At 34.2% G+C, this 26,554-nt stretch overlaps 3 protein-coding genes across 9 annotated transcripts; 1 reads left to right on the forward strand and 2 right to left on the reverse strand.

Annotated features, from left to right (window-relative positions):
- Positions 1-130: 130 nt before the first annotated feature.
- Rtnl1 (reticulon) lies at positions 131-17,115 on the reverse strand. 7 transcript variants are annotated; one of them, XM_034324623.2, is made up of 6 exons: positions 15,959-17,115; positions 10,933-10,968; positions 4,591-4,798; positions 4,287-4,495; positions 3,766-3,871; positions 131-3,381 (listed from the first exon to the last, which is right to left on the reverse strand). In XM_034324623.2, exons 1-6 carry the CDS (start codon positions 16,692-16,694, stop codon positions 3,330-3,332), a joined length of 1,347 nt encoding a protein of 448 aa, XP_034180514.2. In that variant the 5' UTR covers positions 16,695-17,115; the 3' UTR covers positions 131-3,329. The 7 variants fall into 7 exon arrangements, with proteins under 7 accessions (XP_034180514.2, XP_034180545.1, XP_034180535.2 ...); XM_034324654.2 differs by lacking the exon at positions 15,959-17,115 and adding an exon at positions 13,494-13,940; XM_034324644.2 differs by lacking the exon at positions 10,933-10,968.
- A 1,390-nt stretch (positions 17,116-18,505) lies between these two features.
- lace (serine palmitoyltransferase long chain base subunit) lies at positions 18,506-25,554 on the forward strand. Its single transcript, XM_034318141.2, has 10 exons — positions 18,506-18,726; positions 20,578-20,754; positions 21,755-21,909; positions 22,519-22,664; positions 22,746-22,964; positions 23,037-23,200; positions 23,270-23,431; positions 23,531-23,793; positions 23,861-23,990; positions 24,096-25,554. The coding sequence occupies exons 1-10, from the start codon at positions 18,592-18,594 to the stop codon at positions 24,201-24,203; spliced, it is 1,659 nt and encodes a 552-aa protein (XP_034174032.1). The 5' UTR covers positions 18,506-18,591; the 3' UTR covers positions 24,204-25,554.
- Positions 25,555-25,710: 156 nt separating this feature from the next.
- LOC117601519 (gem-associated protein 6) lies at positions 25,711-26,412 on the reverse strand. Its single transcript, XM_034318366.2, has 2 exons — positions 26,264-26,412; positions 25,711-26,188 (listed from the first exon to the last, which is right to left on the reverse strand). Exons 1-2 carry the CDS (start codon positions 26,410-26,412, stop codon positions 25,852-25,854), a joined length of 486 nt encoding a protein of 161 aa, XP_034174257.1. The 3' UTR covers positions 25,711-25,851.
- Positions 26,413-26,554: the final 142 nt, after the last annotated feature.

Here is a 26,554-nt window from a genome sequence, read left to right on the forward strand (position 1 = left end):
AATACCTATCACTTTTCTTAAGTAGTCTACAATACTATTAATTCAGTTATATCGTAATGGTAAAAAATGCTGTTAGAAAGAAAATATATATAGTTTCCAAATAAACTAGGGAAACAAAGACAAGAGGACCTTACAATTAAGTGTTTTATTTAATATAATTTATTTATAAATTAATCGTGCGGATGCAGATGCAATAATGAAAACGTCAATAAGCGATACGCGTATTACAATTCGCATTCTGAAAAAGATTTTTCCCCATCTTTATCTAACTTCTCTTACTATTCTTGCTCCATCATAGTCGTCACGTTCTGGACGCTGTATTTTAAAGTAAAAAACGACTATGGTACTCGAGAAAATTTCGTTCAGATACAGATATAAATTGGGTTATGTCGTGAACAATTATATGAATGACGCTTCAAGCTTTAATTTGACGGAATCTAAAAACATTCAGTTTTTGAAATATGTTAAATTACACAGAGTGTGATCTGGAACGCGTTAACGTGTATCTTGAAAGATATTAAAATCCTAAATGATTCGTGTCCTTGTATTGAAACTTCAAAAACCGAAAGCTTTTAAATTCGTCGTATGAGTATATATGTATATACGTTGAACGAATTAACGACGTGACACGCTTTTTAAAATCTCTAACGGAATTTCAGTACCAACATCGATCTTACTTGAAACGATACTATTATAATAAAAATTCGCAATTCAGCCAACAACTTTCCATCGTAATGTTTTAACCATATAGTTACACTTAGTTATGTGATAGCGATAATTGTATTGATCGAAGAAACAAAATCTTCGAAAACGCCGAAGAAAAAACAGACGGCGCCTATTATTTATTCTCACGTACTCATATACACACACATGCACTCGTAGTCGTTTTCTCACTGTCTTCGAAAGTTATGATCGATGGACACAGAGATAAATGATATGCGGATCTATCAATGAATATGATCGGCGCGATCTTCAAAAAATTTCTTTCATTTGCTCAACCAAATCCTATTGTTATTGATCTACCAAAAAATTTTGCAAAAGAAAAATTTTAATCTTGATACAAATTTTTAAAAGATCATGAACGATGTTTAATATTAACAAACGAGAGATGGAGTAAATTGTTTGATAGATTATTGATTGATCACTAGCCAAGCTTGAAAATAATCAAAATTACTTTATTTTGAGTAAACAAATTTTAACTTTAACACAAATTAATTCATTCTTAATTCATTCTGGATACACAATTTAATCAAAAATTCATTACTGGTAAAACTATATGTAAACTTCATAGAAACCTTAAATATATTAAAAATCAATTGATTTTTGATTAAATAGTACTACGTATATGTTAATGTTTAGTGTTATTAAAAAAAAAAATGGTAATTCAAGATTTCCAACACTTGAAACATTGTTAACAATTGACAACAAATTTTTTTCAACTTCTTACACCTTTCATCTTCTTTCTCACGCTCATCCATACGCGCAACATCTAATACACTCTACCTTTCCACACTAAACAAATGTTTTAAGGCAATCAATATGCATGGATTGAAAATTCATTATTTTATGTTTGATTATAATTATTAACAATCACCCTTCCTCCTGCTCGTTTTTATGAAACATCATTAGTAAAAAGCATGAGAGGTCTCTCTACCTGGGTTAAAATTGTGTAAGTCTGTATCTTCCAATTAAGTCTTTCTTGATACAATAAGCATCTTTTTTATAAAGAATAATCCTTTACAAAATACAATAAAAAACAATGATATATATATATTCTAAACTGTAACGTTTTTTATATAATTTTTTAAATAGATGACAAGTATAGTATACATATTTAATGATATATAAAAAATGATTAGTAATATAATTCACATATTATTTTCATGAAAAGAATGTTTCATCTCTATTCCTTTGAGAATCTATGTCGATTTTTCAAATTAAAGTGTAGGTTTTATTATACCTCGTTTAACTTTAAATAAAAAAAAAATCCAGAAAATTCATCTAAAATAATACACTGCATCAAAATGATTAAATCATTACATGTTTTACAAATTAACTTCAACTTTTTTTGTAGATGAAACTACCGTTAAGCAAATCTAAAGCAACAAAAAAGTCTTTATCTATTCCTGATTAAACCATCAGTATTATTCTGTATATAAAATCAAACATATTGTTTATTTATAATTTCTTCTGACAATTACTTGTCTTTCTGTTTCAGAACTGATTAAACCATCAGTATTATTCTGTATATAAAATCAAACGTATTGTTTATTTATAATTTCTTCTGACAATTACTTGTCTTTCTGTTTCAGAATGAAGAAACTTTTTGAAAAGTTGTACGACGATCAATTTTAATGGAGCCGCATACCATTGGTCATCTGAAGAAGAAAATCAGTTCGGGTTCTTATAGGAGAGTGCGAGGAAAAGCAACAAAAAAGGGGGGGGGGGGGGGGGGGGGGGAGAAAAACCAGGAGGAAACCCCTAAGAAACACACGCATTGCACCGTTCATGATTTCTGTAATAGAGTACAATAAAGAACTCTATATCGCTTCTCGTATCGCAACGAATTAACATAATCGCTAAACGTTACTTCTTTTTGTTTATTTCCATCAACAGGGACATCTTGTAGTTCCAGAAAAGGAAAACTCGCGTTTACGACATCGTCGGACAATGAAATCCAGCTGCCCATGACTAAACATCAGAAGACTGTGTGTTTACGTTCTTTTCGTTGTCCTTTCGACTTGGGTTTTAACATTTCTATTTCTGTTCATACTTATATCTTTTTTTCTCACTCTTTCAGAATTTTTAGAGATTCTATTATTACCTTCATTTTCTTATATATATATATGTATATTTTGAATACTTTCTCATTACAGTTCTTTGTAAGCCATGCTTCTCTACTGATGCTACTTTTATTACTTTTTTCGTTCATATTCGATAATTCCAGAATTTAAAAAAATTTATTTTATTAGATTAAACCTTAACATACTAACGAACTCTTTCCTACAATCTTTCTCCTTCGTAGTATGCTATATGTTTATTTCCACTGTTATTTTTCTTTCTTCAATTGTTCGACATTTTCTCGCAAGCATTTTCCCTCGCGATTCTCCACTGAACAATACGTGTGTGTGTGTGTGTGTGTGTGTGTGTGTGTGTGTGTGTGTGTGTGTGTGTGTGTGTGTGTGTTTTCTTGTTTTTTAAATAAATTTCTCATCTCTTCAACTTGTTTACAGCACTGTTCTTCGTTTCATTCCTGCATGGATTCTCCAGTTGCCCGACAAATTCGCTTAAGTTTCTTTTGCCCCCGCGTGGTGGTATGTTCTTGTTGTTTATTCTTCCTTTGTTGGTTCTTTCTTACCAAGCGGTATTGCAGCTTTCACCCTGTAAGTTTTAACAATAAAGAATCTTTATTTAATACACATTTTCTATTTCAAATACCAAAGCTGTGCAATGTCTTTTACGAGCATGTAAAGTGCGCTTCTTTTAACGGACTCTGCACCGTGATGGACACCTATGACCAACACCATAATTGCCTATTGCACGAGGGGGAACATCTACTCTATACATACGCTTCGTTGCGAGGGCACATTAATATTTTATGGAATAAATGACCGACCACAGAGGAGATACATGCTACTAGCAAAGTAAAATATCACAGAGCATGATACATAGTCTGAATATTTACAGATAAGTTTGGTGTTCTTAAAATATTTATTTTATATTGTAATTTTTATTTTTATTCATTTCTAAATTAACTATACTTACTTAGCGGTGAGCTCATTGATCTTGCCATGCACCAAGGCTAGATTCTGATCGATTTGTGCCTTATTTGTTTCATAGACCTTCGGTAGTGTAAACAGGGCAATTACTCCTGTAACAGGACAGACAGAATCCATTGTATACGGTATTAAGAAGTTTACTCACAGATTAGGATTATTATCGACTCTGAATGAACATTCTATTCTAAGTATACTTTGAAGTTGTTGAACGAGAACAATGACCTCATTGGACATTTTGGTGACGACGCGTTTAAATCGTGAATTTAGGTTCTCTTAACGTTGAATTCTGTTTGTTGTGACGTCGATTCTATTAATACCATTGTGGTCAGGTATATATATACGTTTCTTACCATGAGACAAATAGCAGAAATCTCGTCACATTACATACTTGATATTTAACGAAAATAATAAAGAACGAAGGGTGTGCAAAAGTAATTAGGTCCTTTGAAAAATGTAACATACGCTACCCTTGTACGATAAAGTTTTTATAAGCATTGCATTATTTACCGATTATGATCAGAGTCATGCCATTGAACCAAGAACCCACGTAAGTGAGGCACCAAAGAAGAACACCAAATTTCAAGGAATCGACAAAGTCCTCTACAAGGAAGAGCCTACGTAGTTCGCTGACCGTTGCATTTGCATGTGCAACAGCCACGACCGTGACTTCGTGCACCTTCTCCGCGGACAACGTCAAGTCAAGTTCCAAAATGTCTCTGAAATTCGAATAAACGTGTGTTTTAAATAATTCCAATTCTCTATAAAGATTTCTCTTTCTTTCTTCTGCTCGAAAGTTTCTCCTTATATTTACTTGAAAGGATGTCCATCGGAGGTCTTCTGGAGAGCTTGTAGGACGGTTTTGTAGATCCTGAAGGCAATGGTGCCGGTAAGGACGAGGAGAGAGAGATAAGCAAGAACGCTTATCAAACTGAAGTAGGCCAGCGAGAGAAGCACTCCAAGTATGCATCCAAAAACGGCTCCTGATTTCTTTGGATCACGCCAGTAAATTAAAGCTGCCACTAAAACAGAAAGAAAAATAAGTTAATTAACTTGAATTACGCTATGTATTTTGCCATGGGTCGATGGAACACATCATTCACAATCATCATTCACTTCTTGCATTTCAGATTCAATAACTGAATCTTCATAACTGTATGCATATACAGGGTGGCCCTCTTGAAATGTATTTACAATATGGGGTTTAAAATATAACAGGTTCTCTGGGATGATAAAAGCCTTGCTCTCGTGGATGCTTCTTAGTTACCATTCTTCTCTAATTATTGAGACAAGTTCATGAGCATATCTAATGGAAATGGGAGTGAAATTTGAAATCCAAATGGGGATTAACCCTTTCAAGAAGAGCATCTTCAATGAAGTATCACAGAAACCCTAACAATATCAGGCTGAAGATGAATACTTGGAACACGTAGAGAACAGGTTTAACTCGATCATTTAACCAGGACCACGTGGTTGAACCATATGTTACTCGGTGGAACCTTTCCCTCGGAGATAAAAGAAATGAAACCGGCATCAACTCACCGGGGCCTCTATCGGGCAGATCTTCCATCGGGGCTCTTAAATTATTCCTTCGTACCATTCTTGCGAAACGACAACCTGAGGACCGAGATAGTTGAAGAGGTAACGAACGCTAAAGAACTGCCACATGTAGCCCACCTCGTGATACTACGTTGATACGTGTACGAAGAATCCACGAAGTGGGAGAAGAAACAGGAACACCGTACTGGAATGGGAGAAAAGAGTAGAAAGGGAAGCACGAAGCCGGTGGAAAAACCAGGAAGATAAAAGATAAAAATGAGGAGGAAGGAACGTGGATGCACGGGAGTTTATTTATCCACTTGGAGTAAGTGAAACGTATGAATGATTCGGGTGAGTTGTTTCACGATGGCATAGTTTTAACGGCATCGTTAACACACTGATAGCAAGGCTCGTTAAAAATAATTATTAACCTTCGAACGGCAGAGCCTGGGTCAATTGTGTCCGCCATTAGGTGGTCAAATTCCAAGTAAACTGTTGGTGATATCATAGAGTACTTGCTCGATCTTGAACGTGTTGATCGATAGAAATGCTTGGAAGATTTGAACGATAAAGTGTCCATGTAATTGAGACAATGCGAGGTAATTAAATATATCAGTGAAGTAGTGATTAATAGACAGTGGCTGATGTAAAAGCACCGAGGTTATCCTAATAATAGAAAATCTGGTGGACATACGAATTTTGTACTAGCATCGGCTTTGTCTCTAATCCAAAAAGGACGCTCTATTAAATTGTTTCCAAGGCCTGCGACTCTACTGTTCGAGTAATTCTGCCAAATGAATTTATGTCATTCCCTCTTGCGATTCCCAATCGAACCTGCTGCTTCATCGAAATTCAATTCTCTCGATAAAGATATAATTGAATAATTAAACACCTGCCGTGACTAAAAATAAAGTAACTTCGAATCGAAATGAATTCGGAATTCGAAAGCTGCTGGTTTGAAATGTTTGGCACGTTTGCACAACTTGCAATTTCTGCCGATAAGCAAAAGGAATATTCAAATAAAGAGGTCACCTCGTAATAATTCTTTATCACTTTGTTATCTAAAATAGAAGTGCAAAGAAGTTATGATCCATCGTCAATCGTTCTAAACTGCTTTCTAGAAATATCAAAGTGTAAAAATTTAGACTTTCACAAAAGGGGGACCTGATTATCTCAAAATGAGGACTGGTCCTCTAGACATTTTAAGATTCCAAGGTTCAAAATTTGAAAGTATAATATTGGTTATGTCTCACGTGTCGAAAGAAGAAGACAGAGTGCACGGACGGGTGCGGTTTGGTGGTGGAAAATCAATAAGGTGTCTCTGGTAGTGCGACGCCCGGCGTCGCAGTGTCGGCCGTTGCCTCGACGTCCCTTACTATTCCCAGAAATACACCTGCCAGTGGATTCAACCCTCGACGATTCACCCTCCGTTACTATACCCTTTTCTACAGGAAATTATACACCGGGGATGGAATTTTAAATAACAACCTTTCCTTCCCATCACAACTTAACGAATTTTCTTTATTATACAATCGCTTAAAAGAATTGCCTTCGGATCAGAAATAGAATTTAATGGTGAATTTGAAATACTAACAAAAATTGCGAATAATTATACCGAAATAAATCTACGATTAATTTAAAATTAAGGAGTGAGATTTTATAGTCTTTAAGTAAGACTCGATGGAAGCAATCACTATTTTGGCGGAAAATATGGAATTCAAAAGAATCGAGACCAGAAAACCGACCGAGGAATTCGTCTATTAATACTCTCACTGTTTCTCAATCGAATTCTTGAAGAGCTCTACACTTTGAAAGAAAATTGCTGTTTCAGCTTCCAGTCGAGTTGTCGCATTGCGGTGTTACACAACGTTCTGCTTACCAAGTACCATCAGGATGTCTCTGACCATCGAACCCTTATCACGATTTCTTTCTTTTTTTTTTTTTCTCTCTAGTTCACAGAACTTGCGGACAAAGATTCTTTCGGACAGAAAGTTGGACCTTGTCCAACCTAAAAGTAAAATGTTCCCAGGCAAACAATACAAAGTACCCTGCAGCTTTAATTCCGTACCATCGACGACAAAATGAAGATTGTCCTTTTTATATCGTCAAGTTTGTCTTTTTAACTCGATCAATCTCGATGATTAACGCCAGGTTCTAAATTTTTAGTTTTCATTTACTAAAAATTTTCGAAAATGTTTCATTGAAATCAACGATTTCGATCCTTCTTGTGAAACGATAACCCCGCTATGTTTTCTATTTTTTTTTTTTTTTATTTTTATCGAAGTTGTTGAATTATAAAGGGTATCTCGGTTCAAACACGAGACGGTTAAAACGATGAACTTTTCCAAAAATCTTCTCCCACCCTGCTCGATTGGTCTGATGTAACGCGTCTGCGCGTTTTGCCATCTTCAACTGGCACCCTGTCAACGCCCGCCACTTGTCGTCTCCACCGCTTCCGATTAAACCTAGGCACTTCTTCCTTCATCTACTCACATTCTTCCCTATCGATGGCCATGTTTCTTTCTCCTCGAGGCTTCTACTTCCGTTTCTTCCTCCCTCTTGGATTCGAGGGAAGAACGAAGAAAACGCGACTAGTTCGAGCCGGGATACGGCACTCGGGGTACAGGATTGACTGCGGACCAAGCACTCGGCGAAAAGCGAGAGTTCTCTTTGAGGATTGCTTGGCAGATGACCAAACTTGAACCGGCTGGATACTATATTTAACCGCCAACCAGCCGCCAATCGTCTCTGGCTTTTTTGGATTCTACCGCCAACGAATTTCTAGTTCAAATCGGTACCCGTACAGTTTCGATCAATTTTACATTAATTGACCGACAAACGTTGGGAGAGAGAATCTTGCGAAGCTTGGAATCTCGGAATTTTGAGGGCTTGGAAATTGGGAATTGGGAATGGAACTTGGGAATTTAAAATTTGAGGGCTTGGAAATTGGGAATGGAATTTGGGAATTTGAAATTTAAGGGCTTGGAAATTGGAAATTGGGAATGAAATTTGGGAATTTGAAATTTGAGGGCTTGGGAATGGAATTTGGAAATTTGAAATTTGAGGGCTTGGAAATTGAGAATGGAATTTGGAAATTTGAAATTTGAGGGCTTGGAAATTGGGAATTGGGAATGGAACTTGGGAATTTAAAATTTGAGGGCTTGGAAATTGAGAATGGAATTTGGAAATTTGAAATTTGAGGGCTTGGAAATTGGGAATTGGGAATGGAACTTGGGAATTTAAAATTTGAGGGCTTGGAAATTGGAAATGGAATTTGGGAATTTGAAATTTAAGGGCTTGGAAATTGGGAATTTGAAATTTGAGGGCTTGGAAATTGGAAATTAGGAATGGAATTTGGGAATTTGGAAATTCGAGTATTTGAGAATTTGGGAATCGTAGAATCTTGGATCCATAATTCATGTTATATATAACTTACGCGACTGGTGTCTCACAAGTGTCTTGCCGTGATAAGGCAAAGGCTTAAGAAGGAAGACAAATATACAAATTACCAAACTGTTTATTCATTCGAACGGCATTATCCGCAGTCGTCAAGGAAGTTAACTGGACGTAGCAGCGCGAAAGGGAAGAATGATTCAAGAAGCGGTTCCAAACTCGGTAGACAGCGTGGTTATGCAATGATTATATTACAATCAACACTGTAAATGATCGTATTACCAAGTCGAAACACACATCTAATACTAGAGGAGAATACAAAAATTGATTGGTGAGTCATCGAATTCGATTACGATTGATTTTTGTCTACCGACTGATCAGAAGTCACTGCTCAATGTAACTTACAGTTATGAATTTATTTTTAATTCTACTATATAAATGGCACTCAAAATTCATTTAAAAATGCTCGAGGGACATATTGGATCTGAAAGAACGAACAATAAGGCGTGTCTCCATGGAGAAGTGTTGGCGAAAGTATTCCATTGTGCATGCAAATGGAGTCTTAAATGCCTGGTCTCCCTCCTGTTAATTGAATATATACACCAGTGGACCTTATACTTTGTACGACATTCAAGACAACGATTTCCATCGTGAAACATTAGCTAGGATAAAGAGCAATTTAGTCTGAAACACGTCGACGAGATAATCACGTCTGATATGCTTAACACCTTGTTTGCCACAGTAGAAATGGACATCAATGATAAGACATGTTAACATCTGGTCGACACCGTGAATCTTATCATTTTTAATAGAATTAATATTGTGTAGCTATACTAATTCTTATAGTACCTAATGGATACTGATGGGTAGTCAATTATTTCATTTTTAAATTTGAAAATTCTATATTTCTAGATTAAAAAATTTGAAATTTATATGTTCCTAAATTAAAAAATTTGAAATTTCCATATTTCTAAATTAAATAATTTGAAATTTCTATATTTCTAAATTAAATATTTGAAATTTTTATATTTCTAAATTAAATAATTTGAAATTTCTATATTTCTAAATTAAAAAATTTGAAATTTTTATATTTCTAAATTAAATAATTTGAAATTTCTATATTTCTAAATTAAATAATTTGAAATTTCCATATTCCTAAATTAAAAACTTTGAAATTTTTATACTTCTAAATTAAAAAATTTGAAATTTCTATATTCCTAAATTTATAATACTCGTCTCACTCGAGTTAGATCCATTTCTAAATTAAGAATTAATTAAGAACTAACTTAAAGAGTTACGGTACTGGTCATCGTCGACCCTCTTGGTAGTCAATACATTACTTTTATCACATAGTTATCAATGAGCAAACATTGCCGAGTCAATACGCAGAGAAATATAATAATAGACTTGTAATCTTTCACGGGAAGTTATTCAGTCGGTTCAAAGGTCTTTGGAGAATCAAGAGAGACATTTCAACGTTGTGCAACTGTGCATTACCATCCAGAACATATGTACATGTTTATTCGATCATTTTCATTTATTTTTATCCTTTTTTCCTGGACATATTGAACTTGTCTCAACGTGGTTGTAAAACTTGAATACGATGATTTTATTTAACATTCTGACGACCAACTACTGTAATTTGCAATGACTTGCAATCTCATGTTCCTTTTTATATCTGAACAAGATTCAAAACTATGACTTCTATTCTGTTTACTAATAGAAGATAAAAATAACTACAGGTGATCTGAAGTCATGCTAATTATGTTGCTATATAATTAGCCATTTTCAATTTGCAATTACTATGTAGTGGCAATAATCAAAATGTTAATAAGTAATTCATATTCATTGGCGTAACTAGGATTTTTTCAAAGGTCAGTTAGGTCTCCTAGATTTACTAATATATTTTATAATCTTAGAATTTTATAACAGTGAAGGGGGTCAGGACTGCCCCCTTACATATTTACACCAATGCAAATATTTTCCAACATGAAAAATATTTAGTCTTTTTTTCGTTACGTGAAATAACAGCATTTTTAAGGATGAAGAAGTGGATCATCCTGTATATGATAAACACTGCATAATAAAAACAGAATATGCTATTTTCGCTTATACCGTCTTAATGTATGCCAACGCTTAAAGATAAGAAAAATAACTTTATGCAAAATAAAAGAACACATATAAGCCTGAACGAAGAACATCGACGTCGAGGTTTTTCTCTTACCTTTTGGATTCAGTCTATCAGGGTTAAACCATGCGTCTGTAAAGAACAGAATCGAAACATGTTAGTTTTTCATAATCGACAATCACAGATTTACTTCTACTCTACGATGATTCGTGACATGAATAAATGACGTAAGAGTAGAAAAAAAAAGGATGGTCTGTTGATTGCTGAAATGGTAGGTAATTTTCACGTCGAACAATCACGATGACATTTTCGATTTCCAATCGACAACTGTTATAAAAATTCATTCTGACAGTAGTACGTTCCATGGTAACTGTTTAGTTAAATAGAAACATTAGAATCGGCCAGTACGTAATATCTAACCCAGACTTAACCGCAGAAAAATGTTCTGAAAACCACACACTGAGATATCATTTTTACATTTCTGCAGGGAAAGTTTCCTAAGTTTGCTAATTAACGCAGAGTTTAAAAACAACTTTGAAATATTATTCTCAATATCACATCAATTGCGCGCTTGAAACAAAAATGAATTCCAGAATTATGCTCGCGACCAAATCAGGGTTCCCTAGGAAAGATGCAGTGATTCTCGTAATTTTAATTTTGACGATGTTAATATTAAAAGTGTTTTAAAAACAAAATAGCATTATTTTTAATCATTATATATTATACAATTTAGTATACGACTGAAAAATACGAAGAACAAAGTAAATACAATTCAAATTTTCCCGCGCGAAAACATCTATACGAAAGTGGTCCGCCACATGCCTATATATAGGGAGTTCCCTGCGCTGCACCGTCATTTCCTCTTGGGATGCCCAAGAGGAAGGGTGAGAAGCGGGGGCGTCATTTTTCCCGGGGGAACCTGATTTCATCGCGAATGTGCCGTAAAATTCTTAAGAAAGTATCATAAAAATAATCTGTCGAGAAGTAAGGTAAACTTGAAATAGTAATCGATTGGCAAGAACCGGCGTAATTAGCACACACCGTAAAGTATTATGCAATCGGTGACCTCGGGATATCTATCTCTACATCTCTGTGTACTTTGAACAGGCTATCCGTCTGAAAATCCGCACACGCAATTTTTTTATTACTTTTCATAAGTTCTTGAAATTATTTCGAGTTTTACTGCCAAAGCATTTAACTGATGCTTAATTATCAATTTTTTTTGGAGTTAATTGATTCGGTAAATGCAAAATGAAATACAATCTTATCACTCTTATCAGAAGTGAAAAATATGATTGAAAATATGGTTTATCTTGTAGATTACATGCAATAATCGTAGACGTGAATTGCTTCTTCTTATGTAATTCCTACTAATTGATTGTTATCAACATTTTGTTTCAAATTAACTGGATACTTATACTGCTGTATCATTTCATGATAACAAATTAACACGTACTTGATCTTTGATAAAGTAAAATTTAAATTTTATCAAAATCTATTAGACCAATTGTTTGGGATTTGATTTTGGGAAAAATTTGTATGTCTCAGAGCTGCATGATTCATTTCAAATGACTTGGGTTACAAATGACCAGTCATTCTAAGGCTAATATTGACAGGGTCTAAGAATTAAATTTGAAAACGTGACGATGGAATTTGACGATAAGCTATCTATTTTGATAAGCTTAGAATTTATCTGCATTATCATTACAATCATTTATATAATTTTTTTTTACCAAAAAAATTCGATTGATCTACAGCTACTTATTATTATATAAAAAATTACTATTGGTAATGTTCAGTGTGCAATATATTTATAAAAACCGATAGCCGCCGATCAATAACCCACTTAGAAATCGCGTGTCCACTGCGCATGTCAGACAGTCGATTCACCCGGAGCTATAAAATTGTATATTTTTCCTCTTCCTTTTTTCCAATTATCACAAACGATCCGTTATCACTTCAATTTATATCAGAGGCATTAAATGAACAAAGTTTTTTTATCTATGGTAAAATGAACAAATTCAAGTACTGAGAGTTAAATTGGAGCGAGGGAAAAATTTAAGAGATTCTTCTCTTCGTGGTATCTTAATATTATTTTTGGTATTGATAAATAGCGTGTTAATGACGTACCGTCATAAAATTTGAGATATTAATTAAGCTCTAAGAAGCTTAATTAAGGAGCTAAGATTTTCTTATAATAGAAACCAGATTCCTGAGTAGTATAACCTTGGAAATTTGCTGATCTTCTGTAACTATGCATAGTTATGTTTTTTAACACCTTATTAAAGGTAAAATTCTTTTGATAGTCATTTGAAAGAATCTTATATTTTAAAATATGCAAATGAGAATGTTAAGTTTTTTTACTGTAATTTGATAAATTGTTAGCATAACACATTGATTTTATCAAACAATATTCTAATTAATACATTAAATATTTAATGAATCATAAGTAATTCATCACTCGAACATTTTAATATAAATAATATTAACAATATAAATCGGATAAAGCGCTCCTTTCGTTAGCAAACGCCCCACTAATCAAGACATGTAATAGGCTTCCTACGTCAAACTTATGCGTGACATGTTTTATACTTCGACCACCATCATAGATGAACGTCGTATCGAATGAAAGAAAAGTAATAAATAAATACACGTACACGGATCAAGAATATTCCAGAAGCAAGGACTCCCATTAGCTACACTGGAACATGGCTTCTTGCAAACAGCACCAGCGTCGTCTTTTTCCTTAGCAGGTAAATTTATAGGGCACACCGGCTCCGTTTCCATCTTCACCTAACCTTGCGTCGCGATGGAACTAAAGACGTATCGCATTCGAACACTACCTCGATAATCGAATTTAACCAGCGCGGAACAAACGCACTTTCTTACACAAACTTTTTTCTCCCTGATTTTTATTCACCTTTACTTATCTTGACACTGACTTATTTGCATTCAAGTATTTCCTGGACCGTACGTCCGCCTATCTGTACGAAAGAATTGAAAAACTAGCGTTAGAAAAAAACTTCGTGTAATTTAAATTACGAACTCCTCCAACGACACTCTACACCTCGAAGCTAGAACAGAACTAACGATTATTATCGACCCGTAGACAGTTCGAGTTATCCCCACCACTTCTACGATACTATTGGCTATGCCGCGCCGCGTAGCGGCGAATGGAAGACGATAAGGCTTCCACTAGTTACATTTGATTTCAAATAGATGGCACGCTACACGGCGAAAATGTATAGTAACTTTTCGTGTACGCTACAAGATGGCGGTAATTATAAATATAACTGGTCCCTGTCAAGTAGAAACCGGTAAACGAAATTCTACAAAAATAAATTAAGTTTCATTAATAAAAATAATGAATGCTATGTATAGAATAATAAAAATATATTTTTATATATTCCATCTCTCCCAAATAAGATTTCAGGAGGTTTCCCTCTCAAATGTTAGGGGCGTCCTCGGAAAGAAAATTGCAAATATTTTTGTATCAATTGTTTAGGCATATATGAATTTTTATTTTCTTTCAAATATCAAAAAGAAGCTTAAAGAACAACGTGATTTGTTGTGTGCGACGGTCGAAAATATCTCGTGAGTCAGAGGTAAAATTTTTCGCTCTGAAATAACGTATAAAAATACCTCTCGAAGAACGAAAATCTTACTTCGAAAACAGCTTGCTCAGGAAAACTTATTTTGGGATACAATTTCATTTCCTGGAAGGAATAAATCTGATGTATCATTCTTCGTCCCTAATTTTGTCTGAAACAAAATTTTAATCCAGGATTCTATGGTAAGGTTAAATTTTCCCATGGATTGAATGTTCCCATTGGTTCAACCGAAGGACGTCATAAGGCAGCTGGTGGATCAATATACAGAGAGGATACGGTTGACTTCGATTCACGGTGAAAACCATACGCAAAATGTACACCTAGATCCCCTGTATGGTGTGATATACCGTAACTTCACCCAAGTCCTATCCCCTCTAAATCTATTGTATTGATCAGACCTTTCATCCTTTACTTCAAATACCAACGTTGAAGGCTAAATATTTCTTAAACAATATTCTTCCTCCGAACTGATGATGAGAAAAAACCAAAAACATACCTCCATTCGCACAGTATCTCGCGCATTGTTCTACGATGACGCATACCTATGCGCGGTCTCAAGTTCAGAGATCACTAATTTATTACCCAACTATTGTATTATTCCAAAGAAATTTATAATTAATATTAATAATGGCGGATGTTCATGAGACGATGTTATAAGGTGCTAATGGGGCTATGGTACTCCTAATAAGACAGAGCTAATAAGAACCATATGAATATGTGCATACAATTACAAACGCGAAATCTTTCACTACCGTTACTCGTCGTGTAATCGTACACAAGTAACGGTATAAGGACACTATTTATCTCTGAGAACGATGACTTCGTATTACGATAATAGGATCGACTTGAAATTACATAATTGTATACAATTAAGATACAATGATACTAATCGCGATTCATACGGGAATAAACATTTATTAAACGTTAATAATGTTGCCGTGAAAAAGCAATGCGCAGTTATCAGTGAATCATGATCTGAAAATGCGCAGTTTATCTGCGCAATCAAATATTTTCATTTCGAAGCTGCGCAATCTGTTTGATACAAGGCTCTCAAGTGTTTCTTCTTTCTTCCAGATGACAGAATTATATAGAACAGAAGGCGAAAAATATTTTTCGCGGATCGGATTCTTGTTAAATTGGCAAGGGAATAAGAAAACATCTTAAAAAGGAGCGTGACGTGTATGGAATAAATAATCGCATCGTTACGGCTCAGAAAAGCAATGACGTTGTAGCCAAGCGGAAGTGTGGCTCACTTCGTGCAAAGATGCTAAATTAATTAATACTCTGGTACACATGTACCAATAGTTTCTGCTTTCGAAACTTTGGAGGTCGTCAATTATAATATGGTGTCTCAGAAATATTATATTAATATACTATAACTATCATACGAGTCAACTTCGACACCGGTTATAGATCTAACCGGTGATTTGCTAATCTATCGCAGATATATGTAAACTTTCTGTATTGAAAAATCATATTTAAAAAACAATTAGACGTACATATGTACTCACCAATTCCCATGCTGCTGAAAATCTCCTTTGGCGCAATTTCCACTTCTTCTATTCTTTCCGTTCTTGAATCTTGCTTTACAGACTTGAAGCTTTTCGCCGGCGATTCTTCTAGTTCCGATTCAAATTCAAGTTTCCTGCTTACCGGCGCACTGATTTGTTCCTTCTTTCCTGTTTCAGCGAGCACATATTCACTGGCACTGGTATCTTTTTTTGGTTCCTTCGAAATAGATTCGACAATCGGTTGAGATTTTTCAATAACATTCCATGCATCGTCCGCTTTTTTTTCCGTGGAAGAAACGACTGCCGGTTCGTGATCAACGATTTTCTTGTCTTTAATTTCTGCTTTTTCAACGGGTTTCTGTTTTTCTTCGTCCTTTTTGCTGATCGGTTCAACGTTCATAACTTCTGAGTGATCTTCTATCTTATCCATCAACAAATCGTGCTCCGGTTCCTTCGGTCTAACCTCAAAATTATCCTCCGCGGCCGGTTTACCTTTCTCCGACTCTAACAGAAGCAGCGTCGCTTTTCTAGGATCTTCCGGTTCGTTTACCGTTTGATTAGGTGAAAAATTAATCATATCCTTTTCCATGTTCAAACTGTGTTCCTGATTTTCTTGTACTTTTTCCGTATGGGGCTCCAGATGACTTGATTGTCCATCCTGGACGTGTTCGAGATGCTCAAAATCGTCCATCGAATCGTGCTCCCTTCTGATTGGTTGTTCCTTCAACTCGGCCATCTTTGCTACACGCGAGGAGACAATTATCCTGTCATAGAATTCAAGTATCCTTTTGGAACACTTTTAATAGTTTTCGTTTTCTCGAACAACTACTAAATAAAAATTTGATTTCAACTTGTTTTAAAGATCTCTCGGCTGTCCAACGATTAAAGTCTTTGAAAAATATCTCGTAACGATAATGTTAACGTTCCACTTCGTTTTTATCACCTTGTTATATATGAAGTTTCACTTGTACGAACTTTATTTCATTCAACAGTTTAACAGCTCTTTTTCGCAATATTATTTACGTGTTTTTAATTAACACACAGCGTTTTGTTTAAACTTTAACAATGAATTACAGACGTTAAATAAGAAAAAACCGGTTTAACGTTCACTCTCACGGGTGGGTTCGATTCTAAAGCACGTCTGTGACAGAGTATCTCACACAGGGTGTGCATAGGAGGGTTTCCTCCCCACCACTACCGTCAGTGCCAGGGATGTATACATAAAGGGTGATAAGTCACGCAAATAAATGGTTTTGCAAAATATATCTTGCAAAGATTACAGATTTACTTATATCATTTATTTAAGTCGGTTGCAATTTGTTCAACTATGAATAAAAATGTGGAACAACATAAGTACAATACTTTTGAAATGTAAAATGTAAAATTGAAAAAAAACAGTACATGTTGAATACTTCTATTTATTATTACTAAATATAAATTTTATCTGATAATATTGTAGGTTTTAACGCTGGAACTTAGTAATTGTTGTTCGTTCCTGACTAAGCCAATAAAAATTGAGCTTGTTTCTCCTACCACCTTGTTACAAAGCTGGAGGGAGATACGGGAGTTAGAACAATGAGTCACATCAGAAAGTCTACGTGTGGATGATGATTTCACATGTCATAATAAAGTATTACGTTAAACATTGATAGACACTAGGAAAAAGATCATTGAAACAGTTACTTAAGTAGTATGACGTGTAAAAACTTTTTACTTTTTAGGTTAAAAACTTTCCAAAGTGCTCGACTGCAATCCTTTCAATATTTTAGTTTGAAACAATGATTTATTTCATCATTACTATTATCATTTCGATGACTAATCCATTAGGTTTAATTGAAAAATAAATATAAATAATCGATATAATGTGTATAGATGTTTCATTTGCTACCTATAAGTTGTTGCGGCTTTTCGTATATACAGATGCGAAAATGTATACGAAACACCAACGCGCATGAGCAGGCCAGGTATCCTGCATTAAATCATGGTCCTACAGCGGTGAATAACGAATTTTTTGAAATATGTACTCGGAAAGTAAAAGGGAGCCTATAAATAATCTTTTTAAAGATGTGAATTTATATACCTATATGAAATTAATAAATACTTATTGAAATTTTAAGTCGGCACTTATAATAAAGCTTATAGAAATATACAATAACACATAAAGAAACGTAAATATTTTTAACTTACATTGGATTACTTGTCAAATATAAATTGAACGGTATATTAGATACATCATTTTCAAATTTTAATTACGAATAAAATAGATAAATTGATTTATGTTGCCTTTGATTTTAATAGATATCTTTGTTCTTGAGAGTTATTAAAAGCTAAATTAATTTCGATCTAGAAGTTCATTAGTTTAATTATCACTATTCTCAATTGTGCACTAATTCGTAGGAATAATCACACTAATCCATTTGCAATGCGCATGCGCAGGACCGCGTATCCCTGCATTTCTCCGTAAATCGCGGTCGCGAAATGCGCATGCGTCGCTAATATCTCGACGCGTGGCCTGAGCGTCAGTCTTTGATTGTACTTCGTAGGGTGTTGACGCGTGCACTCACTGTTTCCTCTTTCTCTCTCCTTCTCTCTACGGTCCTACAGCGTTTGGTGAAAGATTCGCCCTTTGCAAAATGGCGACGCAGACTACCACCAGGAGAAGGTTGAATGAGCACGAAGAGAAAATACGCAGTAGAAATGGCTTAACCTTTCACGAAGGCGTCCTGGCTAATGGTCATGCCGGTTCGCAAAGCAATGGACGTGTACAGGTTAGATCGTCACTTGTCACGCGTATTAGTTTTGTTTAAAAGTTCTGTTATTTAACGAAAATTCAAATGATGGAACTATCACGATTAATATTTTTAGTTTTCAGTTACACACGTAAATTACTAAACACTCAATATTTTCTACTGAAAAGCGAGCCAACAATGCCTATATCATCCGTAACAGAGTCTCCTACTTGAATATTAAAGCTAAAGTTCTTGAAGTAGTGTGTAAAGATCGAATTTGAAATTTGTTTTAAAACATTTCCAATACAGTTAGCTGTGCCTCTGAATTATTTCTATACCATTTCAAGCAAGTTTCAATTCACGAATTTACACTTGATAGTGTTAATCCTCATTTTACCAATTCATGAATGTTACCATGTACCTTTATTTAAAATGTTGTTATAATTATAATAAATGTATCTTTTCCTTTTGCGTCTAATGAAATTACATTTGTTCGATAATAGAAACTGTACAATTACTGACAGAATTCCGTAATATTCAAATTACCAGAAACTTATCGATATCCACTTTTAGTGGCACAAATTTTAATACGTTCTCGCAATGTTGATAAACATTTATTTTACCTAGAAGCTATTATTTACAAATCTTTTATAAATACCGTCACGTGACGAGGATTCAACGAAATATTTCGATTTAATGTACGAACGTTCGCTTTCAATACCATGTCGTAAGATTTTCCATCTTGCCAATTAACATCGACATTAACCTCGAAGCCCAACAGTGATAAGGGAACCTTATCGAATAGTGTTGACTTATAAGAATGAAGTTTAAGGTGACTAAATGTCGCTTCAATAAAGATCCTCTTAAATCACCAGTCATTTAACTGGTGAGAAGATCGGTTCACTAAACGCCTCATTGGCGACGTTTAAAATGTTAAAAGTCAAAGATGTCGTTATGTAATAGTTGGTTATTAACAGTATTTAATTCCCGCAGAAAGTTACGAGAGAGAAAAAACGAATTAAATAAGAAATTAAAAACGTTCAAATTATTTATATCTATTCTCGTTTGTAACGAGTATTAAGATTTTAATTTTTCGGCTTTCGTTTTCGTTCGTAACGCGTCAAAAAGCCGTACAGTGACGGGGTTATCGATTTTGGCGTTTTTCTCTCTCTTTTTTTTTGTAATGTGCTGGAGGCATTCTCGCTTGCGATAAAAATTTATTCTAACGCTTATCTGTTATGTATTAGTTAATCATTGCAGTGCTTATCTGGTAATAGTAAATTATTACACCATTCTTCGATTCATGTTTATAATTTATTCAAAAATCCTATTTTTCCTATTAATACGTTGAACGCCATGGGGGTCACCGGTGACCGACACCGCAAATTACACATGCCTGAATAATTAAAAGAAAATCAATAGAAAAACATTATTTTAAATAGAAAGCTTAAAATTTGAAATTTGAAAATTAATCATTAATTATTCTTAATAATTAGAGCTTCGATACGTCCTATAACAAATGGCCATTTTCACTGTGGCGATCAACGTGTTAAAGATCGCAATATCTAACATTTCAAGGAATTGCCATTATCTTATACCTTTAAAGATAACATTATTTATCAGCAAAGTTATCGTTAATAACTAGGCTCTTAATGGTTGACGATAGGCAATAGCCAGCTGAGACAGGATAGACCTAGTAAATAAATTAAGAAAGTACATGAATTCAATTGTAGTTAAGGAAAATTTGGAATATTTAAATAAAATTTAATTTTCTACCATGCTGCCTAGAGAAACTACTTATTTCGTTAATAATTGAACCGAATGATAGTTAAATGTAACTATGTGCAATTTACGCAATAAATGACAAATACATGTTGAAATTTTAATTAGTTTCCAGATAAAGAAACCAAGTCGGAGCCGGTTACATCTAGGTCGAAGGAGTCGTTCGAGAGGGTACCGTTCATCACAGCTGCACTGACCCACCTCGGCTTCTATATTCTTATGTTCCTCGGTTTTATTAACCAACTGTTTTTCACACCGAAAGTCGCGAAAGAGTACAATAGAGAGGTAAGATAATCATAACTTTGTACCATTAAAATGCAAAGTTATCCGAAGTATCAAACTCATTTTTATTTATAACGGTATATATTGAACGTTGATTGGTACGCCGATTAATTTTTTTTGCACCTGTAGAGTTTGAACGTGAGTCCAGTGTATCGTTAGATTTTTCTAGGAAAAAAAGGATCGATGAAAGGCGCTAAGAATGTTTCAAGAGCAATCTATTCTATGACACTCTTCGAACAAGTTCACTGACTTTCTTTGTTCAAGAATATACAAGATACTCCAAGTTTCACCTTTCGCCTCTATTATTATACCAGAATTGCGTTCTGAAGATGCTATTCATTGGAAAGGACCTGGTCCTCTTCCCAAAAGTGCGGGCTTTCATTCGAAAATTCTAGAATTACAAAATTCTTAAAATTTCAAAATTTCTAAGGAACCAGGTCTATCCCAGAAAGAAATTCTCAAGTTCAAGGTGTTACAGTTTATAAAACGATTGCAATTGTAAAATATACATGGACCTAGGTATGAAACCGATTACTGAAGGTCGATCGAACGAATACCGCAACGTTGGCCGACGATCGAAACGAACTTTTTGCGACGATTACATGCGGAAACCTATTATCCTCTTTTCACGCCGCAGTTTCGATTCACCACGAGTACACACGATAATTTACTTCATAGAGATAAAGGGAGCTTCTCGAAAAAGAAAATTTGCGACGTTTTCTTAGACCAAACGAAACTGTTGCTGAACGTTTGAATAAAAAGTTGCACGTAACCGGGAATATTTAATTATAAATATAATTATCTTTCCAGGAAATTAAAAAAAAAAATTCGTAATCGATTGATTTTTCAAATTTATTACGTTGCGGTTGGTGTCATTTCTTTTACTTTTGAATTTCGAATGAGTCATTAAACGCATGATTAATTTGAGTTATCGATAATCTTGCAGCTGTATGTTATTTTATTATAATCGTTATTATTTAATCGCGAAAATTGATTGTTACAGGGTTACGCGCCGCTTTATGAACATTTCGAAGAATTTTACCTTCGATATGTTTACCGAAGAGTCAGAGATTGTTGGAACAGGCCGATATGTTCTGTTCCAGGAGCCACTGTTACGCTTAAAGATAGGATAACACGAGATTATGGATGGACGTTTCAGTAAGTTAATGAATTATGAAAGAAAAACCAAGCGATGTTGGTAATCAAACGTTAAACTCACATTATTTGATCAAAAGTCATTGAATAATTGATTATTTAATTAATTAGTTTGCCGATAGTTACAGACCGAATGTTGAGAAATGGACTTGATTTATAATACCTCAATCATTTATTTATTATGTTACATAATCTGAATGAATCATAGCATAATATCTAAGCGATCCCATCAGATATTTAGTCCATTGCCAGTGAGAAACTGCACAGATTTGAAAATCGTAACGCTATCGGTGATACAGGAAGGCAGACATTTGTCTTGATTAAATGTAATGAAGAACTGGATGAGATTAGACGGCCAGCGAATGCGAAAACAGGCTTATAATTTGAAAATCAAATTCGAAAACTCCGATTAGATTCACCGCGTTTCATTGTTAAAACAATTGTTTTTAAACAAAAGCTCCTCCCCTTTTTTCTTGTCGTTCTAATATTAATAGCTCGGTGTTGTTTAAATTATTATCAAGATAGTCGTTTAACTTTTTAATTCTTGTTTCACATGTGTACATTTCAAAATAGTGCAAGATAAATTTGTTTCTTTAATATATTGTTCTTTAGATTTACAGGAACGACCACTGAATGTATCAATCTGGGATCGTACAATTATTTAGGTTTCGCTGAGTCGGATGGCAAATGTGCCGATCATAGTATCGAGACTTTGAAAAAATTCGGTTGTACCACTTGCAGCTCTCGCCTCGAGCTTGGTAATTTACTCTCGTTCATTGTTATCATCAATTTGATACTCCATATTGTTAGATTTTCATTGTTTGTTGCTTTGTATCTAGGAAACATGCCAATCCACGAAGAATTGGAACAGTTAACGGCCAGATTTCTGGGCGTGGAAGACGCGATTGTCTTTGGAATGGGCTTCGCAACGAACGCTCTTAATTTACCTTCGTTCCTAACTAAAGGATGCTTGGTACTCAGCGACGAGAAAAATCATGCCTCGTTGATACTTGGATTGAGGCTGTCCTGTTCTACCGTTAGAGTGTTCAAACACAATGGTAGGCTTGAAAGTAAATAAAAATTCTTCCGAGGTAAACTACAGATGAATAAATAAAATTGTTTTGGTTTAGATGTGAAGCATTTAGAGACTTGTCTGCAAAATGCAATAGTTTATGGTCAGCCAGGAAGCGGAGAACCTTGGAAGAAGATATTAATTGTTGTAGAAGGTGTTTATTCTATGGAAGGTTCTATTGTACATTTACCTGAAATTATCGAACTTAAGAAAAAATACAAAGTAAATAGAGTTGTTTCTGTATAATTGTGGTAATCATTCTTAATATTTAATTTTAATTGTCTATCGTAGGCTTATCTTTATTTGGATGAGGCCCATAGCACCGGGGCATTGGGTAAACACGGAAGGGGTGTTTGTGATTACTATGGAATTGATCCACGAGAAGTGGATATACTTATGGGAACCTTTACAAAGAGTTTTGGATCTGCTGGTGGCTATATTGCTGGATCAAAAGTAACAGTCATGCATATATTATCTTGCAGTGAAATATATATTTATATTTCGTTATCGTTTTCAAAAGTAGCAATAATAGTGATTGTTGTACGATTCTAGACACTAATCAATCATTTAAGGATATACAGTCACGCGCATACTTATGCGTCCGCCATGTCTCCGCCAGTAGCTCAACAAATAATTACTTCAATGAAAATAATTGCTGGTGAAGATGGTACGGACGAAGGGGAAAAAAGAACGAAACAGTTAGCAAGAAACACTAAGTATTTCAGGCGTAGACTCAATCAGATTGGAGTCATTATTTATGGAAACGAAGATTCGCCTGTTGTACCTATGTTAGTCTATTTGTTTTCTAAGATTGGGTATGTATTCAACATTGAGATACTGAATAGTGAACTATAAAACTGTAATTGTTATTTAAATTAATAGCGCAGTCGTGCGAACTTTGACGACGTATAACATAGCGGCAGTTGGTGTTGGATTTCCAGCAACTCCTTTGATGGAAGGCAGAATACGGTTTTGTCTTTCTGCTGCGCATACCAAACAACAGTTAGATTATGTAAGTGAAACCAGCGGTTTTTTTTTTAAACTATAGTTTATTTGCTTCGTATTACAGAACCTGTTGGTTTTGATTGAAATTTTTATTTTATTTTTATCATCCTAGGTACTCTCACGCATTGAAAGTCTAGCAGATTCTTTGGGCTTAAGATATTCTCGAAAATTTCGTGACCCAGCTCCCATAGAATATTATTCCGATGGGGAAACCGAATGACCTACTGCGTAAAAAATAGACTCTAGGATATTTACCTTGCTCCAAAGAAGCATTTTTTACTTCTATGGAGAGAGACACTGCCTTGGAAGAACTCTACACGCATTCTTTTATATGCTTTTCCATTGATGCACAAGTTATGCCGCTTAATTAAAGTACACCACAAATGATTAAGATTTTTCATCGATAAAATCGACGAGCATCTCTTTATCTCAATCTAATGTAAAATTAAGAATTAATGATCCTTTAGTTTAGAAATTTTTTCTTCTTCTTCTTCTTCTTCTTCTTCTTCGATACGTACAGCGATGTTAGATGTTTTTTCACGATCTCTTAAACAGCATACAACGAATTATTAAATATTAATGGGGAAGCCAAGAGTGCGTCAGAGTTCGGTTGCCCCGTATTTTACGTGCACCAGGCTCGTAGAGGCATATGCACATATCGGCGACTGTGATATGCCAACAGATTCTATATAGATCCACAAGGTAGTTTTAACAAAGTAATTCGCAAGTAGATTTTTAGTTTTTTCTCCAAGCCAGTAGAGAAACTAGAAGTTCGATATTTTTCTAGAAAAGGGGAAAGGTCGAACAGAGACTTTATTCTTTTTTTTTTCTTTCTAATACTTGAAGCTTTTTGCCGTATTTTGCATCGGCGCACTGCCGCAACTGCATTTATTTTATACTGAGCTTTTACATCAAGCTTTAATCCTTTTGCTGTGGTGAATGTTTTAGGTAATAGCACATCGAACAGAGCTTTGCCAGAATCGTCTATATTTCATAGCTAGTATTTTTCCGCATATATTTATTAAGAAACTTAAAACCGTAGTAAACAGCTAAGGTGAGTACTTGAAACATTTAATGTCCATATTAACTGCATAAGACAAATATATTTGTCAAACTCAATGGCCACAGTAAAAGGTTTAAAGTGAAAAAATTCGATATGCTTCTCTTTCCTTTCAAAATTGATATCATGACACTTTAAATTATGTGATAGTAGTCTAAAATTTCTCTCTGTAATCTTTTGGTTTCCTTTATGTTTTTAAAATTATTATTGTAAATAGAAGTAATTCATTCTAAATAGAGCATAGAAATGCGCGCACATTTTTAAAATAACAGATTCGGGTACTTTTAATTTTCGAATTACGTATTTAAATTATTAAAAATGTTATAGGGTTGATTGTTTTTTAAACTAAAATTCAGAAATTTTGAAAAGAACTGTAGAAGTTATTTTAACATACCTCTACTAAATAAACTATTTATTCTTAAAGAGTAAGATATATTTTGTTCTGACAAAATAAGTCTAAGGTCACTTCGTCTAATAAAAGTAATACAATTCAACAATAAATTCAACTTAATTAATTGTAAATCAAACGTTTATCTATTATTAATTTATATCGACGGAGCTTTACTTTACATATCTAAGATAGAAAAATATTTTATGGTAAAAAAAAACAGAATTTAAATTTTAAAATAAAATTTTTTCAAAACGAAATTGTATTTCTCTGTAATTCTTTGATTACCTATTTGGGAAACATCTTGAATTAAAAAAGCAATTTCATTAAATGATGTAACAGTTTTTAATTATTGTATTTGTAAACAATGCACACGATAATTAAAACATTAATCAACTTCCCAGTTTATTGTTTGAAACATTAAGTTGAAATGCGGGAAAGAAGATTTTGAATTCTTCCTAAAATAATGCTATTAGCACAAATACAATCGGTAGGCTCATACGGCGGTTTTATTGAAAGGACATTTTCAACCGTTAAAATATCACTTTCTTCTTTTACATCAAACCTATTTTCTCGAAGTATTTTTATCACAGCATTTTTTCGTTCTTCTAATGTCGATCGAAGAATATTTGTTGGTGCATTCATAAACAATTCTGGTAAATCACATGGTTTGTCCATGCAAATTTCTATGTTTTTTATTGCATGACCAAACACGATTTTTAAATGATCTTGTTGGCAATCCTGTAGCAGTACAACACTGTAATTTATCAATTATTGTAAATATAACAATAAATAAGAATTTATAAGTAAATATAATGTTAAAGCTTCTAACCTCTCTGATACAGGATCAACTGTATAAACAACGCCGGAAGATGTGGTACCATCTTCAGTCAAAATGTTCACTTTGAAACCAACATAATTTTTAAATAATACAGGATCATTTTTGTAAATATTATGAGAGAAATGTGAACTTTCTTCCATAATATAAGTATATTTAGAATTGTGGAATAAAAAGCACGATTTGATAACAATTGTTCAAATTTTATATGTTGGTATTCTCATGAATTACAAATAGGACATAACCTAAAAAATAATTGACATTGACAGTTAAAGTATAAACAGT

This window comes from Osmia lignaria, chromosome 9, assembly GCF_051020975.1.
Source record: "Osmia lignaria lignaria isolate PbOS001 chromosome 9, iyOsmLign1, whole genome shotgun sequence".
In the NCBI taxonomy this organism is placed as follows: Eukaryota; Metazoa; Arthropoda; class Insecta; order Hymenoptera; family Megachilidae; genus Osmia; species Osmia lignaria.

Bases quoted from the DNA above. Each gene is read 5' to 3' on its own strand.
- Rtnl1 (XM_034324623.2), bottom strand. From the start codon at position 16,694: ATGGCCGAGTTGAAGGAACAACCAATCAGAAGGGAGCACGATTCGATG. The intron at 10,969-15,958 runs GTGAGTACATAT...TGTTCTTTACAG, and splicing joins TTTCAGCAGCATGGGAATTG to ACGCATGGTTTAACCCTGAT. The intron at 4,799-10,932 runs GTAAGAGAAAAA...TTTCTGTTTTAG, and splicing joins TGATAGACTGAATCCAAAAG to TGGCAGCTTTAATTTACTGG.
- lace (XM_034318141.2), top strand. From the start codon at position 18,592: ATGGCGACGCAGACTACCACCAGGAGAAGGTTGAATGAGCACGAAGAG. The intron at 23,201-23,269 runs GTAAATAGAGTT...TGTCTATCGTAG, and splicing joins AACTTAAGAAAAAATACAAA to GCTTATCTTTATTTGGATGA. The intron at 23,432-23,530 runs GTAACAGTCATG...GTACGATTCTAG, and splicing joins GCTATATTGCTGGATCAAAA to ACACTAATCAATCATTTAAG.
- LOC117601519 (XM_034318366.2), bottom strand. From the start codon at position 26,412: ATGGAAGAAAGTTCACATTTCTCTCATAATATTTACAAAAATGATCCT. The intron at 26,189-26,263 runs GTTAGAAGCTTT...GATAAATTACAG, and splicing joins GTTGATCCTGTATCAGAGAG to TGTTGTACTGCTACAGGATT.